Here is a 17,996-nt window from a genome sequence, read left to right on the forward strand (position 1 = left end):
CCTCAAGGTTCATCCATGTTGTAGCATGTGACAGGATTTCCTTCCTTTTTAAGGCTGAATAATATTCCATTGTATACATACACCACATTTTGTTTATCCATTTCATCCCTCAGTAGACATTTGGGTCGCTTCTACCTCTTGGCTACTATGAATAGTGCTGCTGTGAACATGAGTATACAGATATCTCTTTGAATCCCTATTTTCAAATCTTTTGGTTTTATACCCAGAAGGGGTAGTGCTGGATCATGTGGTAGTTCTATTTTTAATTTTATGAGGAAACTCCATACTGTTTTCATAGCAGTTGCACCATTTTACAACCCCACCAACAGTACACAAGTGTCCTAATTTCTTCACGTCTCACCAGCACTTGTTATTTTGTTTTGTTGCACAGGAGTGCCATTCCTTTATAGTTATAACACTGGAACCCCAAGTCAGGTTGCTCGTTTTTGTGGGCATTTTCCAGTGACGTGAAAGCCTACAATGTAAGAGTTTCTTAAAGACTGAAAGAGTGGGAATGGGGTTACAAAACAAGTAACGTTTATCAGAAAGAGCCTTGACCACCTGGTAAGTCTCCATTTTTGGCACCCACCTGTGTCATTGAAAAGGATATCTTAATGGCATCAGGCAATTGAAATTGATAGGCCAGTGGTCTTCAGATAAATAAAGCAGCATTTGTAGTCAAAACTATTAGTCAAAACAGTACACCTGGCATATGACCAGCATAAAATAGGAATTAGAAGTCTCCAGAAGTCACAGATTGAATGCGAAGCTACAGCATGCAACTCCCCTATAACTTTATGTTGAATAATTTATGTAAATGCTTCCAGTTTCCATTTAGGTCCTAGTAAAAAATTTTCCCTCGTTTTGTACCTGGTATCATATGAACTTATTGTTGACCAAAAGTGATACATTTTTTCTTTTAGCCGGCTAATATTTAGGTTTGTCTTTTTTCCTTCTATCTTTGGTTGGAGGCATTGTTAGTGACAGAATTTCTAATTTCTTCCATAGGAGATACAATATAAGAATATTGTGCCCTTGGCCAAACACATGACAGAGACTTCCCACCTCATTGCTTTCCTGCTAATCTTGGGAGCTTTATGTCTCCACTATCTGGGAGACCAAGGAGAAATAAGTCTTTTGAAAACTATTCCCTAAAATTCAGAGCTTTTCCCTCTTCAGCTCTCATGGTCTATCCCTGGGATCCAGCTGTCAGAAGTACAGCCCACACTGTGAGCTATTTTAATGTGTGTAAAATATTTTTATGTGGTAAAAGTATAAAAGGGAGGTGAGTTACAGATCAATAATCTCATGTTATTTGGATAGCATTTTAAAATATCATCTTCTAAGCAGATCCTAATTTACCACTTCCTTGTAGCCCTAAATCTTGAGATCCCCTGAAGTGTCGGAGTCCTTTTCCTGTTTTAGGTTCAGCTCTCTCCTGGTTACTTTATTTCATACTCCCAGATCCACAAATGATTTTGGGGAAGAGGGCTTTTGCCAAGCTGTTCATGTTGTGAACTTTTAAATTACTACAGAATTTTTTTAAAGGTAAAAATAGCTAGACCTTGTGGGGTAGGGTGATATGAAGGAAGAGGAAATAATTTCTCTACTTGACTTTTATTTGAGAGATAAATGGAAATGACAAGGTCAAGATCGACCTCCAGTTATTTTTCAAATAGCTTCAAAGGCATATAATTTTCTCATTGTAGGTGAACTTGATATTCTCTAGGGCTTTCTGAATCCATAGTCTTGATGGGTTTAAGCGCTGTTGATCAATACTTCATCAGAACCTGGACTCTTTATATTAATTTTTTTCTTTTCTTTTCTTTTTTTTTTTTTTTTTTTTGCGGTACGCGGGCCTCTCACTGTTGTGGCCTCTCCCACTGCGGAGCACAGGCTCCAGACGCGCAGGCTCAGCGGCCATGGCTCACGGGCCCAGCCGCTCCGCAGCATGTGGGATCTTCCCGGACCGGGGCATGAACCCGTGTCCCCTGCATCGGCAGGCGGACTCTCAACCACTGCGCCACCAGGGAAGCCCTATATTAATTTTTAAATGTACTTTATATTTTAAACTTTTAAAGCTTGAGAATTCATGTATATGATAACATAAATGTGAATTAGCCAGGCTGTTAGATTAACCAAAATAATGCCACTTCTATTTTTTCTGTTAAATAGAGTACACATCAAAACAAAGACCAAGAGAGTGGTACTCAGGGTGACTTCTAGTTGTTTTCACTATAGCCCTCTTTGGCTCCAGAAATATTATTGTCAGTTTTCCAGACTCAACTTCTAACAAGCTAATTTGCTTGATGAATTTTTTTTTTTTTTTGCGGTACGTGGGCCTCTCACTGTTGTGGCCTCTCCCGTTGCGGAGCACAGTCTCTGGACGTGCAGGCTCAGCGGCCATGGCATGTGGCTCCGCGGCGTGTGGCATCTTCCCGGACCTGGGCACGGACCCATGTCCCCTGCATCAGCAGGCGGACTCTCAACCACTGCGCCACCAGGGAAGCCCAGCTTGATGAAATTTTTATCAGATACTTTTATATTAGGTGCCAGTCTCCAGCTCCAGGAAATAGTCAAATAATTTTGTCTTTTAATTTTAACAGGGGAGGAGGTGATAGAGGATTGAACTATTAATGTATTTGATTTTGTCTTTCTTCCCATTGGATATCAGCTCTGTATTTGAGATGCACAGAAGAAAATAGTTGGCTGTGTAATTCAGCTGATTTTATTAGCATATGGTTAATATTGCAATATTTGTAATCAGTTATTTTAAACACAAGGCAATAATGAATGGATAGTCCCAACCCATAAATAGTATAAATGTTTTTCTTTTCTCAAAACTTTCAAATTGAAAAGAATTTCATCTAGTTATAGTAAAACTTACTATCTCTAGTCTCTTTATATACCTAAAGAAATTGTTTTTGAGGGACTACCCTGGTGGCGCAGTGGTTAAGAATCCACCTGCCAATGCAGGGGACATGGGTGCGAGCCCTGGTCCAGGAAGATCCCACATGCTGTGGAGCAACTAAGCCTGTGCGCCACAACTACTGAGCCCAAGTGCTGCAACTACTGAAGCCCACGTGCCTAGAGCCCGTGCTCCACAACAAGAGAAGCCATAAATAAATAAATAAAGTGATAAAGACCCAATGTAGCCATACAAACAAATAAATAGAAATTGTTTTTGAGACCATACTTCATATATAGATTTATATTCTGAATTTTATAATTTTCTTCTACTTAAAATATATATATTCAGAAGTGCTAACAAGAGCATAGTAAAAGCAAAAGTCACTCATTATCAAACTACCCAGTGGCAACCACTTTTAGAATTGTCATGAGTGTCCTGACATAGCTCTTTCTAGCCATTCTTAGTTGATTATACTATACAGAACTGTTTTAGTCCCCAGTATCTTCGGAGAATATTGTGAATATTTTCCATCTCAGTAGGTATTCTTCTACAACACAGTTTTTTAAATTGCTGCATAGTATTCTGTTTTATGGATGTTCTATAATTTTCTTAATTTCCTATTTTGGAGCATTTAAGTTGTTTTCAGTTCTTTGCTGTTATAAATGACATCCTCTATTCATCTCTGATTATTTCCTTAAAAGTATATATATATATATTTTCTAATTTAACATAACATTTTCCTATGTCATTGAAAATTCATTTTAAGTATTGTATGCTAATATGGATATGCCACTTTATTTTTCTTTTGATAGATTCTGATTCTCAGATGAGATTTGTTTTTGCTAAATTGATCATCTGTCATGGATATATATGTTTCTTAAAATGATGTTGAGCAATAAATAATCAGTAGCTGACCAACTATTATAAAAGTCCAAGTACAATATAAACTGTCAGAAAATGAGACTAGCAAAAATTTACTAGGATGACGGTCTTCAGCAAATATTTGGGTTTTATCCACGTGTTAGAGCTTAAACCCACCAGAAGAGCTAAGATACTCAAGACTCTTAGTGAGTACAACATGCTAGGTCACAGTCTGTGACTTTATAGATTTCTCATTATTAAAAACAAAAATAAGGGGGGAAAAACCTCCAAAAGCCTGGGATAGGGATGAAGAGTGTGGGTGGGAGGACTGTTGAAGGGATAAAGAGCTCTATGTTTGCCATAGAAAATATATTTTCTTTTGCATGCTCTTTGTTCTCATCTGCTAATTGATTTATATTAGTTCAGCCATACATCAAAATGCATTATAGTAAATTAAAATATTAAGAGAAGAAAATGGAGATGAAACATTTTAATGTTGTAAAACTAAGAGGTTTGGTGATGGTTAAGTTCTCCAAGTGTGATTACTTTCACTGTAGTTGCTGTCCATCATAGCATGTGTAAGTTGACTATATGTCAAAAAATGTTTTCTTATACTTGTAGAGAGTCTTAAACTTGAACACCCTCTTACTTTTCAGCACTTAAAATAACCTAAATCTCTCAGACAGTGTAAGATTGGTATAGTGTTAGTTATTTTTAATTGCTTGGACTCTATTCCATTATTTTTATAGCTATAATGTATTTTGTTTTATTTTTATTGAACTATAGTTGATTTAGCTATAATGTATTTTAAACCATGTTCTTTATAAGTTAAGAAAAATAAAATTTTAAAGAGGGAAATAAAAGTCACTAATAATCATCCCCCACCACAGCACAATTTAATATATTTATATATTCTTTTTTTCTCCTTAGGCCTAAAGCATGTATTGCAAAATTTTCAAAGTTGTGCATAGTGTATTGTTATAAATTGTAATAAATAGCCAACATTTTAAACACTTAGTATGTGTGAATACACCGCTAAGTCTTTATATAGAAACATTTAGAATAATCCAATGAATTAGGTACCATTATCTCTATTTTACAGATGAGAAAACATAGCTATAGGAAGAATACGTAACTTATCCAAAATTATACATTTGGTAAATTCACTAAATTCACCCTAATCATCATCATCATCATTACTAGTACTAAACATTTTGTCACATTCTCTTTAAGACCTGGGTACTTTGCTGTAAAGAACTGCCTCATTATTGGTAGCTATTGGACAGCTGTTTTTGATTATTTTGGAGTCACAAACCCCATTGAAAATCTGATAGAAGTTGTAGATTCTTTTCCTAGAAAAATTCATTGTACATAAATGTTTGCATAAATTTTCAGTCTGGGCATGTACTTCTTGAAGCCTATCTGTGGATCTTAGAAGTAGTTATCAAATTTTAATGATTATATATAAATGACCTGGATTGCTTGTTAAACATGCAGATTACCTGATCTCACTGCCTAACGTCTGGGCTTGGACTTAGAATCTGTCCTTTTTACAAGCACTTCAAGTGATCTGGATGCAGGACTTTTTTTCTTTTTTTGGTGACGCCTTGCAGCTTGCAGGATCTTAGTTCCCCGACCAGGGATTGAACCCGGGCCATTGGCAGTAAAAGTGCGGAGACCTAACCACTAGACCACCAGGGAATTCCCTGGATGCAGGATGTTTTAAGAACACTGTTTACAAAACTGTATCCTGAGATTAAGAATCTTGTTATTCCATTGCTGTTTTAGAGTAGCTACCACGCAGTGCATGCTCTAAGTGTTTGGAAACAAGTCTTTATTATCAAATGATTTTACAAATTCGGACTGCCATTACAAACTCTGATGATGACAGTAATGTATGATTTTATTGCTAATACTGCCACTCTACTTTTATCTTCAGGTCTTCTATTTAGAAGGATCTCATGTATGTCTGGAAAAATATGATTGCTTAAATATTTCCCAATTACTTGAAAATAATCTGCAGAAATTATTTATTGATTTCCTTTGGTAATCAGTGACTTACTGTTCTTTAGTAGAATTTTCTTTCAAGTTTCTTAACCCATTTAAAAGATAGTTTTAAATAAATTACTTATCAGAATGTTTTCCCTAATTATATTTATCCGTAGGATGAACTTTCTGATGTTAGCCAGGGAGGATCTAAAGCTACCACTCCAGCATCAACAGCTGCTTCAGATGTGGCAGCAATTCCTAGTGATACGCCCTTACATGAAGAGAATGAAGGATTTGTGAAGGTTGCAGATACACCAGATAAGTCAGAGAGAAGCAAGCATATTGAAGTACAGGTAGTCCAAGAAACTAGAAATGTATCAACAGGTAAGTGACCCTAGTTATTTACATACTGACACAGTATTCAATAAATCCAGATGTGGATATGACATCTTTGGGGTGTTGCTGCCATAGATTTATAAAACTGTATTCAATTGTAAATAAGCTTTAAGATGTGATGATTAAATAAAGTTTTAGAAAAGTGGTGGGGCAGTGGCTGAGGGGTTGAGAGCCTGAAAGGCAGGAGGACATTCTTTTTCTGTTCCCTACCTTAGGTCATTAGTCTTTGTCTTTAATTTCTCTGTATTTCACCCCTTAAATACAAGGAAAACAGTGAGTTCTGGCCTGGTGTACACTACACTGTGTCCAAAGAAACACAAATGAAAACTTTCTTTGGTTATTTTTTAGTTGCTCATGTTTACTGTTAATTGAATATATGACATATTGTCTATCTAACCTTGTGTTTCCTAGAATCAACTCTTTAAAATTTTTTATGATCAAATGATGTATTTACAACCATAGAAGCAATTTTCATAACAGGGGCAGTATGTGTTATATGCATTATTTTTGTCATCTTGTTCCTTCCTAAGACTCTGCTGAAAATGAAGAGAAGTCAGAAGTTCAGGCAATCATTGAATCCACTCCTGAGTTGGATATGGACAAAGACCTCAGTGGCTATAAAGGCTCAAGGTACTGTAGAAGCCCGATTAGGACATCTTATCCTTCCCTTTCGCCTCTCCCAAAGCACACTGTTGTCCCCTGGTCTCTGACCAGATAAAATGCATTCAGATGTTTTGCTGAAGCAATGTTGATATTATATTTCAGTTTTCTCTTTTTTGAAGCTGGATATTGTACATAGTTTAAATCTTCTGTGAAGTGTTACCTTTGCAGCATCAGGGACTAGGAGCACGTGGACGGATGGGGAAAAAAGACAGCCAAGGAGTAGTCCCTACTTTGTGGAACTTGGGAAAAACATAACAGCAAGTGGGGAAAATATAATTTGAAGAAGCTTTATTCCTTCCCCCAATCAGGAAGAAGACAATATATTCCCTTCAAAACTGTAATGATCTCATGACTAGAAGAAATTAGTCTCATTTTAGTATCATTTTACATGGGGAGGCTATTAGAGGTTAGAAGAGAATGGTATGTATCATCTTAATGAAGATCATCTGAAATATATTGATGTTCAAGAATGTCACACAGGAGCTGCTGCCTTTTAATTTCTTCCATAAATTTTATTTTTTAATTAATAGTGACTATAAAAATATGTGCCATTTTTTTGATCACTGCTAAACATTATATGCAGTAGCGGTTAAAAAGCATGAGCCTAGAATAAGACTACATGCATTCAAATCCTGACTTGGATTTGAATCTGAGGTAAGTTTCCTCATCCATGAAAGAGAATTATGATAATCTTCAGATGGTTGTAAGGAGTAAACGAATCAATATATGTTAAATCATTGGCAAAGTGTCCAGTTCAATCAATGTTAGCTAACATTATTGTTTTATATCATTTTATCTTAATTATAACCTTGTGAGGTTGATGTCTTCACCCCCATTCTACAGATAAGGAAGCTCAGAGTTGTACAGTAACTTGTCCAAGATTACCAAGCTGGGATTCAGTCTAGGACTCTGATTTCAAAGGCTGTGCTCTATTGAAATATTTTTTTCTTTATTGTTTATTTAAGACATTAAACAATGCAGAGTGTAAACAGTGAAATTTGCTTCTTATTCATCCTCTCCTAAACCTAAGAGATGTAGCTGCTTGCTAACAGTTGTGCGCTCTTGTCATTCTGAACCTGTTTTTAAAAATCAAAAACATTTTTATTAGACTAAAGCATGTATGGCAGTATTAAGGTCAAATCGTAATACAAAACATGAAGGGCAGTAGTAGGCCCTTACCCCTACTGACCCTTCATTCCCACTCCCAAGAGGCAATCTCTATCACTTCTCAGGTCTCTTTGGGTATTTATCTTCAGGTATCTAAATCACATCCTTATGCTGTTCTTCCTTGGTCTCTCTCTTTCTCAGTTGGGATTCAGTGAGAAAATCAAGTCCAAATGCCCTGAGGCACCCCTTGTATATAATGAATTAGCTATACTCCTGTGCAGGGACTTCCCTGGTGGTCCAGTGATTGAGAATCCGCCTTGCAATGCAGGGCATGCCGGTTCAATCCCTGGTCAGGGAACTAGGATCCCACATGCTTCGGGGCGGCTGGGCCCATGCGCCACAACTAGGGAGCCTGTGCACTGCAACTACTGAGCCTGAACACCGCAGCTAGAGAGAAGCCCATGCACCGCAACGAAAGATCCCGTGTGCCATAACTAAGACCCGACGCAGCCAAAAAATAAATAAATAAATAAATATTTATACTCCTGTGCATCTAGAACAGTACTAGCTATATACTTTCTTTGAGAGAATTGAGCAAATAGTTACTCAAATCATTTTCTGTATTCTGTGGATCAAATAAGGAGTCCTGGTTTAAAAAAGGCCGCAATATTAGCTATTGACTTTATAGTGGAAGATGACAAGGATATAGCTCTTTAAACCATCATCTTTCCTTTCATCCTCCCAATATAATTATATCTCAGTTTCTGTTAAATTAACATTCATTGTTTATATCATTATGATTATATAAATATTAATAACAGCCTAGCCACAGAATATACTATGATTACATTTCCTTTCTTTTACAACTTCATTTTTCTTTAATTTAGTAGAGCCTCAGGGTTTTTTTGGTTTTGTTCTGTTTGTTTCTTTTGCTTAGGTTTCTACATACCTATCACTAATTCACTAACAGATACCCTGCAAATCATAAATGTAAACATTCTCAAAATGGCCAAATATAAATAAAACCAGTTTCCTGGAACCTTCTATCACTATTCTCCAATGTAGACGTTTTTGTGTTTGCTCTGGTCCTGGAATTTGCTCTCATTTTCATGCTGGGAATTCTTTTCACCTCTCTCCTTTGTTCCATCTTCTATTTCCTGGATACCATGACATCTAGCTTCTTGATTTATGCCTTTGTTTTGACAGAATATATTCTTACTAGCTTTCCTGGCAAAGGCTGTTTTGGAAGTAAGTTTTTTGAGAACTTGAATGTGATAAATGTCATTTAAAGGAATGATAGTTTGGCTGGATATAGAATTCCAGGTTGGGAAATCTTCAGAAGTTTTTCTTCAGAATTGTGAGGACATTAATTCATTGTCATGTTTAGTGGAGTGTTGCCATTTGGATTCTTGCTTTTTTAATATATTCTCTGTAAGCTTTTAGGATCTTTACTTTATCCCTGTTTGTTGTTGTTTTGTTTGTTTTTTCCTTTTTAAAAATTCATGATGATGTGTTGATGTAGGCATCTTCTTTTGTATCTGCAGTAGTCCTTTAATCTGGAAATTCATATTTCCCAGTTGAGAAATTTTCTCTTATTTCTCCTTTTTGTTGTCTTTTCTTCTCTTTTTCTGGAACACTTATTAGGTAGATATTGAACATTCTGGACTGACCCTTATAATTCCCTTTTTCCCCTCTTTTCTGTCTCTTCTATTTTTGTTATAATTTCTGGATGATTTCTTCAACTTTCTCTTTCAACCCTCGTCAATTTTTTTTTCTAAAAGTTTTTTGTTTTTCTTGGATAGTTACTTTTTATAGCACCCTACAGTTCTCTTATGGATGTAAGTTTATTATGAAAATAAAATTTTAAAAAATTTTTAAAGTTTTTCCTGCTGTCTGCATTCACTGTCTCCTTTTACTCTGAGTGCTTTGGACTCAATTTTATGTTAGAGGCTTTCTTTGATCGTCTGGTTCTCTGTGGCTGTTTTGCTCATACTTAAGTAAATGACATTGATTCTCCAGTTTTCTGCCTATAACATTTAACCTTGGCTTCCATTGTTCAGGGAGCAATGCCAGGAGAAGGGAGGTCTCACTGTCCTGGAGGGTTGGATTTAGGTCTCATATAGCTTCTTGTGCTGCCTTTCATCACATCCCTCTATCTTATGTTCCCTCTTGCATGCTTCTCTATGCAGATTGCTTGGTTCCTTCAATTCCTGAGCCTTTCAGGGGTTCTGGCAGCATGCTGACTTCCTTCCTAAACACTAATGGCTTAAGTTGAAGCTTTGTCTGGTCTGTTAAATCAATTTCTACTGTTTGCCCATCTGTTTTCCATCTTATATAATTTTGTTCACATTTCATCTGCTGTAGTTTCTTTTTCTGTTCCCTATGTCCTTGTGGGTGTATACTTTTTAAATTCCTTTACTGTCATTTTAGTTGAGTTTCTGAATTATTGGGTGATAAATGACTATGTCCATCGTATTTAACTGGAAATCCTGTGCAGACTTTTTTCTATTAATGTAACACTAATGCACAAACATGTACATTTCCCCATTCTCCTCCATACCCCTGCAAAAGGGGCTTATATTATACATACTGTATTACAACTTGCTTTATAAAAAGCACCTTTATATAATGGGTTTCTTTCATTTCTAAAGCTGTATTTTAATGTTTTTAAAGTTAAAAGTTGAAACTTTTAGGTATATCCATAACTTATTTCATCTGTGCCCTGTTAATGATCACTTGGGTTGTTCCAACTTTTTGCTGCTCTGACCATCCTTTTACATAGATAATTGCCTTCTTGTGACAGGGGCTTTGTAGGATTTTTTATTTTTTATTTTATTTTTTTATCTGTGGCCACGCTGCACAGCTTGAGGGATCTTAGTTCCCCAACCAGGGACTGAACCCCAGCCACTGCAGTGAAAGCACCAAGTCCTAACCACTGGACTGCCAGGGAATTCCCTGTAGGAATTTTTTTAACATCAAATTCTTGGGTCAGTGGGTATTTACATTTTAAATTTTGATATTGCCAAGTTGCCCTTAAAAGAAAAATAAAATGGCCATGCTAATTTATACCCAGACGACATGGACCATGGTAGTTAAGATCATGGATTCTGAAGCCTGGCTGCCTGGGTTTGAGTTCTGCCTCTTTGACTCATTTGCTGGATGATCTTGGCAAATTCCATAACCTCTTTAGTTTCCTATTCTGTAAAGTTGGGATAATAGCAGCAGATCTTTTGTAGAGTAGGTGTGAAGATTTTAATAAGGTAGTCTGTGAAAGGACTTAGACCAGTGCCTGAACAATGCAGAGTAGTGCTCTCTTTTAGCTGCCATTTATTGTTTGTGTTTGCTAGGATCTCATCGCAAAAACATTCTGTATATTCGTCAACAGTTCTCTCTGTGGAGTTTAATGGGAATCTCTTATGAAACCCTTGAGAAATACTTTTAAATTATATTTTATATTAAATGTAAATTACAGGTAAAAAATTCCTATGTAACTTAGCCTTTTGTATGCATTTTGCACTGTTGAAAACATCTTTGACATATTTGTTGATTTGGTTTTGTTTTTTTCTGCCTAGCACTCCCACCAAAGGCATAGAGAACAAAGCTTTTGATCGCAATACAGAGTCTCTCTTTGAAGAACTGTCTTCAGCTGGTTCAGGTCTAATTGGAGATGTGGATGAAGGAGCAGATTTACTAGGTATGATAGTTTATCTGAAGTAGTATCATACTGTATTAAAAATAGATTTTTAAAATGATTTAATTGAAAATTTCTTTAAAATGTCTCTAACTGTCCAGTGGGGCAGAGTTATTGCACTTTTACATAATTAATAAGAATGTATTCTTTGAGATAATGAAAGTTGTAAATGAGAATATCTTCACTTATGGATGTGCCTAGAATTGAATTGCATTTTAGTTTGTATTTTGAATTCATGTCACACAATTTATTGAACTCCTGCTATATCCTGAGAACAGTATTACATAGAAGAAGCACAGTGATTGATATATATATATGGGGTATATGTATAGATGTATAGATTTATGGATTGATGGATAGTTAATTCCTGTCTTAAATAGCATTCATTAAATCCTCTGGACCTTAATTAAGTAAGAAATTATAACACTTGATTTTTCTGAGATTTCACAGAGTATTCTGTTTTAGCTCTTTGGGAAATGTAATCATTTTAGAGTTTGTATTGTTGAAGAATATCTGGTTTGAAAAGGATAATGCATTTGACTCTTCTACTATTTATCTGGTGACCTTTGCCAAATAGCTTAACCTCTCTGGGCATTAGTTTCTGTGTGTATAAAAAGAAAGAGTTGGGCAAGAGTTCAAGGGTTGGACAAGCTGCGGCTCATGGGCCAAAGCCAGCTCACCTCCTGTGTGTACGAATAGAGTTCACACAGCCACACTCATTTTTCACAGATTGTTTATAGTTTCTTTTACCCCACAACAGCAGAGTTAAGTTGTCTGTGACAGATTATGTGGTTTACAAAGCCTAAAATATTTACCATCTGGCCTCTACAGAAAAGGTTTGCTCTGCTCGAGGTGATCTCTAAAGTTCCTTTCAACAATAATTACATGAATGGGACTTCCCTGGATGTCCAGTGCTTAAGACTCTGTGCTTCCACTGCAGGGGCACAGGTTCAGTCCCTAGTCGGGGAACTAAGATCCCTCAAGCCATGAGGCGCGGCCAAAAAAAAAACTTACATGACATGTCAATTAGCTTTGGTGTGCCTTTCTTATAACTTAAGACCTTACAGAAATTGAAAATGTTATAGTATTAAAAAAAATCTATGCCTTTGGGATGGATTCTGGTCTCCAAACATGTTTTGTATCCCTTAGTGTAAATTCAGTACAGATTACACTGTTCTCAAAAGGTGCTGTCTGTCAGTTCTTGTGAACCTAGACAGGTGTTACTTGCATTCATTTATGTTAAATTTATTGGTTACTAGTTATGTCCTCGACAGGTTTTGTTTTTTTTTTTTTTTTTGCGGTACGCGGGCCTCTCACTGTTGTGGCCTCTCCCATTGCGGAGCACAGGCTCCGGACGCGCAGGCTCAGCGGCCATGGCTCACGGGCCCAGCCACTCCGCGGCATGTGGGATCTTCCCGAACCGGGGCACGAACCCGTGTCCCCTGCATGGGCAGGCGGACTCTCAACCACAGCGCCACCAGGGAAGCCCCGACAGGTATTTTTTGAAGGAAATACAAGTTCTGTCTAAACAGAGCTCACAGTCTTATGTAAAGTAAGAGAGATTGAAAGTACATAAATAAAACTGAGTTAGACATAGACTCCCACCATTAAAGTCTTAGTAAAACGTTGGATGTAATTGAATGAGCTTGCATTTCTCAAGAAAGGCTAAAAGATTAATTCTTAAGGAGCATTCCATTTTTACATTTAAATTTATACTCTTTGTTAAGATTAAATTATGCATGAAAAGTTCCTTTTAAGATTTGATTGGGGGCTTCCCTGGTGGCGCAGTGGTTGAGAGTCCGCCTGCCGATGCAGGGGACACGGGTTCGTGCGCTGGTCCGGGAAGATCCCACATGCCGCGGAGCGGCTGGGCCCGTGAGCCATGGTCGCTGAGCCTGTGCTCCGCAACGGGAGAGGCCACAACAGTGAGAGGCCCTCGAACCGCAAAAAAAAAAAAAAAAAAGATTTGATTGGTTTAAGAAACTGATTCCCTGGCAAAAATTGAGGGGCAGATGCAAAAAAATGTTAGAAAGAAGAATTTTTTAATGTTTAAACTTATATTCAGATTTATATACAGTGAAGTTCAATTTTTTGTTTTAACAAATGCATAGAGTTGTATACCCACCACCAGAATCAATATACATCATCTAAAAAAAATTCCTTCTTGCTTCCCCTTTGTATTTTAACCAGAATGAAGTACTTTTTAAATGTTCTTTGTACACTCTGCTTCCTTATAATCCAGTATTGAATAATATCATTATTGAGGTTATTGGCCCCAAACTTTCTTCCCTGTAGAGTTAAGAAGCCACATAGTACTTAGAAATAATTGTGGTCTTTTAAATCAAGTATTTTCCGAAAGCTTCCATTCTTTAAGTCAGAAAATGAAGCATAATAAATAGGTTAAAAGCAAAATTCTGATTTCCTTTCCACTTTGAAAAAAGAAATAGACTGTAAACTACTGTCTTTTCCCTTTTGCAGATATTGATATATTTATCTTTAGAATGTTCCAGATTAGAAGTTTTAATATATCACCTTAAGTGTAGTGACTTAAGCCTACATGAATACTTTTGGTCATAGATGTTAAATGACATCTCCAAGGCACATAGTTTTTCCTTGGCTTCTCTTCTGGTCAGTTCAGCGATAGTAATTGCAGTGTAATACTCACTAAATGGAACATAGTTAAACTAGTAAAATTGTTTCTCACAAAGTTCCTTAAATGAACTTTGGTTGATAAATAAGTACATAGTCCATTTCTATAACTCATCATTCATTTTTCTAATTGCTGTGTTGTTGTAAAACTCTTCCCTTGTTTTTGAAATCATTATGCATGTAGTCAGTATTTAGATTACTTTTTTCAGATTTTAATAATTTAAAAGAGATAATCCCCCACAGTTTGTCCTTTATCTTGATTGATGTCTCATCTCTTGACTTTATTTCCAATGATCCTTTTCTCTATTCACTTTAGTCACTTACCCTCCATGGCCACGTTCTAGAACTTGGAAATCATACATTCATACATCCTACTCTTGAGATTTTCTTTCTCTTGATTAAATTTTATTTTTTCAACTTCACTATTTTTACTAACTTCTTCCTGTTATCATTTAAACATGTTCACGTCTTTTCCATTTTAAAATAAAGCTACTGCCCTCCTTTGACTCCCTATCTTTAGTACCTTTCCACCCTATCACTTACTCTTCTCCCATTTCCAGGCGTGCTTTTTTGCAGAAATATCGGTGAGGTAGGCATCTGTTATGTGCCTGGCACTATTCTAGATGCTTGTGATACACCAGTGAACAAAACAGACTTCTTGAAAGGGTGGCTACCTTTAACTGGGAGGATTTCCCCAGTTCCACTTGCACCTCATCTGACTACAATCTGGCATTCTGCCCCACAATAACCTTCCCTGAAACAACTTCTTGTTTGCTGTATCCAGCTGTTCCTTCTAAGTTATTTCACATGACTTCTCAAATAGCATTTGTCTTTAAAACGGTCTTTGCTGGGTTTCTGTGGTATCAGACTTCCCTGCATTCTTTCCTGCCTCTGACTATTTCTTTTCAGTCTTCTTTGCAGGTTCCTCTTTCTCCGCCCATTTTTCCGATGTTCCTAGCCCAGTCTTGCTTCCATGTTTGGGAGGTCTTATTTGCTCTTGTTTCTTGGCTTTCATGGCTAATTGCTCCCAAGTCTTTCTCTCCATCCAAGATTTTTTTCTACAGCCCCAGACTATTACTTCCAAACAGCCCATTAGACATCTTTAAGATGATTTGTAGAACTTTATAGTTGATATGCCTTAAGATGATTTGTAGAACTTTATAGTTGATATGCCTAAAGCTCAGTTCATCAACATCTTTCTTTATTGTCCTGTCCCCAAAGGCTGTTCTTATACCAGCATATACTAACTCAGTGAATAACCTCACCATCAACTCAGTTCTCCATCCTAAATCTCTCACACTTCCCTCAAAACCAGTCATGAAGGATTGTTTGCTTCCTTTCTTAAAAAAGAAAATCTATGTATCTGTCTGTATATCTCCTTCTTGCCTCTGATTAAATGGAATATCCTCCTCAAGGAGTTCTGCCTTGATCCCCTAGTTAAAGCTCCGTTGTCTGGAAACATATTCCCATAGCACTGCAGTTTATTATGCAACTCTTCATAATACTTTATTGTAGTTTTTTAGTGTGCCTGTCTCCCTGGCTAGACGATAAGCTCAATGTGGCAAAGACAACTGTATCTTTTGCTCACTGTTGAGTCTTTGGCACATAGCACAGCAGCTAAGTGAATGGATTGTTAAATAGTTTTAACAGTTTTGTTTCACCTCTAAACCTATGCTTCTTTACCTTTTGGAATTAAAACTCCTTTACAGGAGAATTTGTAAGAGAGTAGTGTACTTCTGGAAAAATGCACATACAGAAATAGATTAAATTGTGCATACTTTCTCAAGGAAGTGACAGATAATCCAGAGCCCATGTATGGACCGAGCTTGAGAATCAGTGCTAAAATCCAAATGAGATGTCTGTTTTTAAAACCGTCAGGCACTTTTTTTGCTTGTTTTAATAGGTAAGGTTTCCAAATATGTCAGACCTAAGTTTATGCTTAGTTGAAGTCATGAATAGAAATGGGGCCACTTCAAGTTATGTTTTTCTTATAGTTATTAGTTTTTATTGATACGTTTCAAAATGAAAATTTTGGACGATCCTATTGGTTATATATTAAATTTATACACTAGATTTTAGGAGAACTCCTCATTGGGAAGATGTAAACTCTAGAAACTACATTATAGGATATGATTTCCATAGAGTACATATTTCAAAAATTTTTCCTATTTATAATATTTATACTTTATTGGGTTTGGTTTCTCTACATCTTTTCAATTTTATTGGCTCCTCTCTCTCATTTTGAAATAAGTGAGTGTAGATCTTGCTTTCTGAAAACAATCTAATTGAGATTCTCATTCGTTTTTTCTCTTGGGCTGCTTACCCAGGGGAATATTCTGGTGTGTATGCTTTTAAATACTTTAATATTACTGCTTTTTAAGCTAGGTGGTCTTGGCTGCTGTTCTCATTTAATGCTTTCTCTTTTTTTTTTCTGCTCAACTATTTTTCCCCCTGCATATATTTTCAGCTTTTATGCTTATCTCCCTATGTGCTTGAGAGTTTAGCAAACATAGTCATTATATAAACTTTTTTCACCCAACCTTAACCATATTTCTTTTGACTCTATAGCTTTATTGAAAAGTTAACATTAGTGTTTAAAGCAAATATTTCAACATATCTTGTCAAAATTCATTTTTAAATTGGAATTTGGAAACTTTTAGTTTGTCTTTATTTTCAGCTTTTGGAAATATGTAGATGATTAAATAAGCTACTGTTTCTGATATTTATTCTTCGTGGCAGAAGTACCTTCTTCTTTAAGAATATTTGAGGTAATTATAATACAGACAAAATATGAGTCCATATGTGAGCATTGAACTTTTAGCATTCCTAGATTAGTTGCGTTTTAAATTATCTTTAAGTTATTTGAAATATTACCTCTTTTTTAATATAAAGGGACATGTTAACTCTTTTAACTTACATTGTTTTCATTAGAGATATTTACTTCCTTTTTTAGGTGGGTTATGAATATTACTTCCACTGTATGTGATTTACCAATATTAGTGGGGTGATGGGTTTTTTGTGGTGCTTGCTTTGCTCTGTTGTAACTTTCTGAGGTATATTCCCTAGTTGTTTGATTTCTTCAGTTTCTTGTGAGCAGCAAACTAAATAGCTTTCTTCTCCCTAAAGATCACTACATTGGATCTTGCTTGAATGCTCTACCGCCTACCTTACAATACTCATTAAATTATTAAGCATGATTGTATAAATTGACCACTAAGCATTATCATTTCAGAGGTGGCACTTTGAAGAAATCTTTATATTATTGATCTGGGATTTTCACTCTAATTATATTCAATTTTATTTTGCAAAATAATTGGTAACATATCAGAACATCCTTATGAATGAAGGAAATCACCTTGATTTATGTCTTTTGCACATCATTATGCATTAAATCATGACATTGTGATTTCAGATGTTTTTCATATCATGTCTAAAACTACAGATTAATTATCTGTTTTCATTCTGTTTCTTACATAAAACATTTCTTGTTCTTTGTTTTTGCTTTACATGGAATGCATGGGCTTTAAGACCATAATTTCTTTGGTAAGGTTTCATCTGCATTGGGGTCTTTCTTGTTTCTTCCTGTTCTCTATTAATAAGACCTAATTTTTAGGCAAAAGCCTGCAATAACAGGTGTGATTTAGAAATGATTTCTGATCCATATTAATGCTACTCTTTTTTCCCCCTAAATACTGCTACTTTTTAGAATATTTGGCAGAAAAGTCTTCA

General features: G+C 36.0%; 1 protein-coding gene across 8 annotated transcripts in view; it reads left to right on the forward strand.

Annotated features, from left to right (window-relative positions):
- Window positions 1-17,996, forward strand: part of SPAG9 (sperm associated antigen 9) — a gene marked incomplete at both ends in the record, with an annotated part of 135,406 nt that overhangs the window by 84,514 nt on the left and 32,896 nt on the right. For 5 of the 8 annotated variants that reach the window (XM_079725956.1, XM_079725958.1, XM_079725957.1 and 2 more), the window contains 3 exons: window positions 5,938-6,145; window positions 6,688-6,787; window positions 11,500-11,621. In XM_079725956.1, the coding sequence (XP_079582082.1) occupies window positions 5,938-6,145; window positions 6,688-6,787; window positions 11,500-11,621 (430 nt within the window). Of the gene's footprint in view, window positions 1-5,937; window positions 6,146-6,687; window positions 6,788-11,499; window positions 11,622-16,594; window positions 16,607-17,795; window positions 17,811-17,996 lie in introns of all 8 variants that reach the window. The other 3 variants (XM_079725959.1, XM_079725963.1, XM_079725962.1) reach the window with 2 other exon arrangements.

The sequence above is a fragment of the Hyperoodon ampullatus genome (genome assembly GCF_949752795.1).
Source record: "Hyperoodon ampullatus genome assembly, chromosome: 19".
NCBI classification, from domain to species: Eukaryota; Metazoa; Chordata; class Mammalia; order Artiodactyla; family Ziphiidae; genus Hyperoodon; species Hyperoodon ampullatus.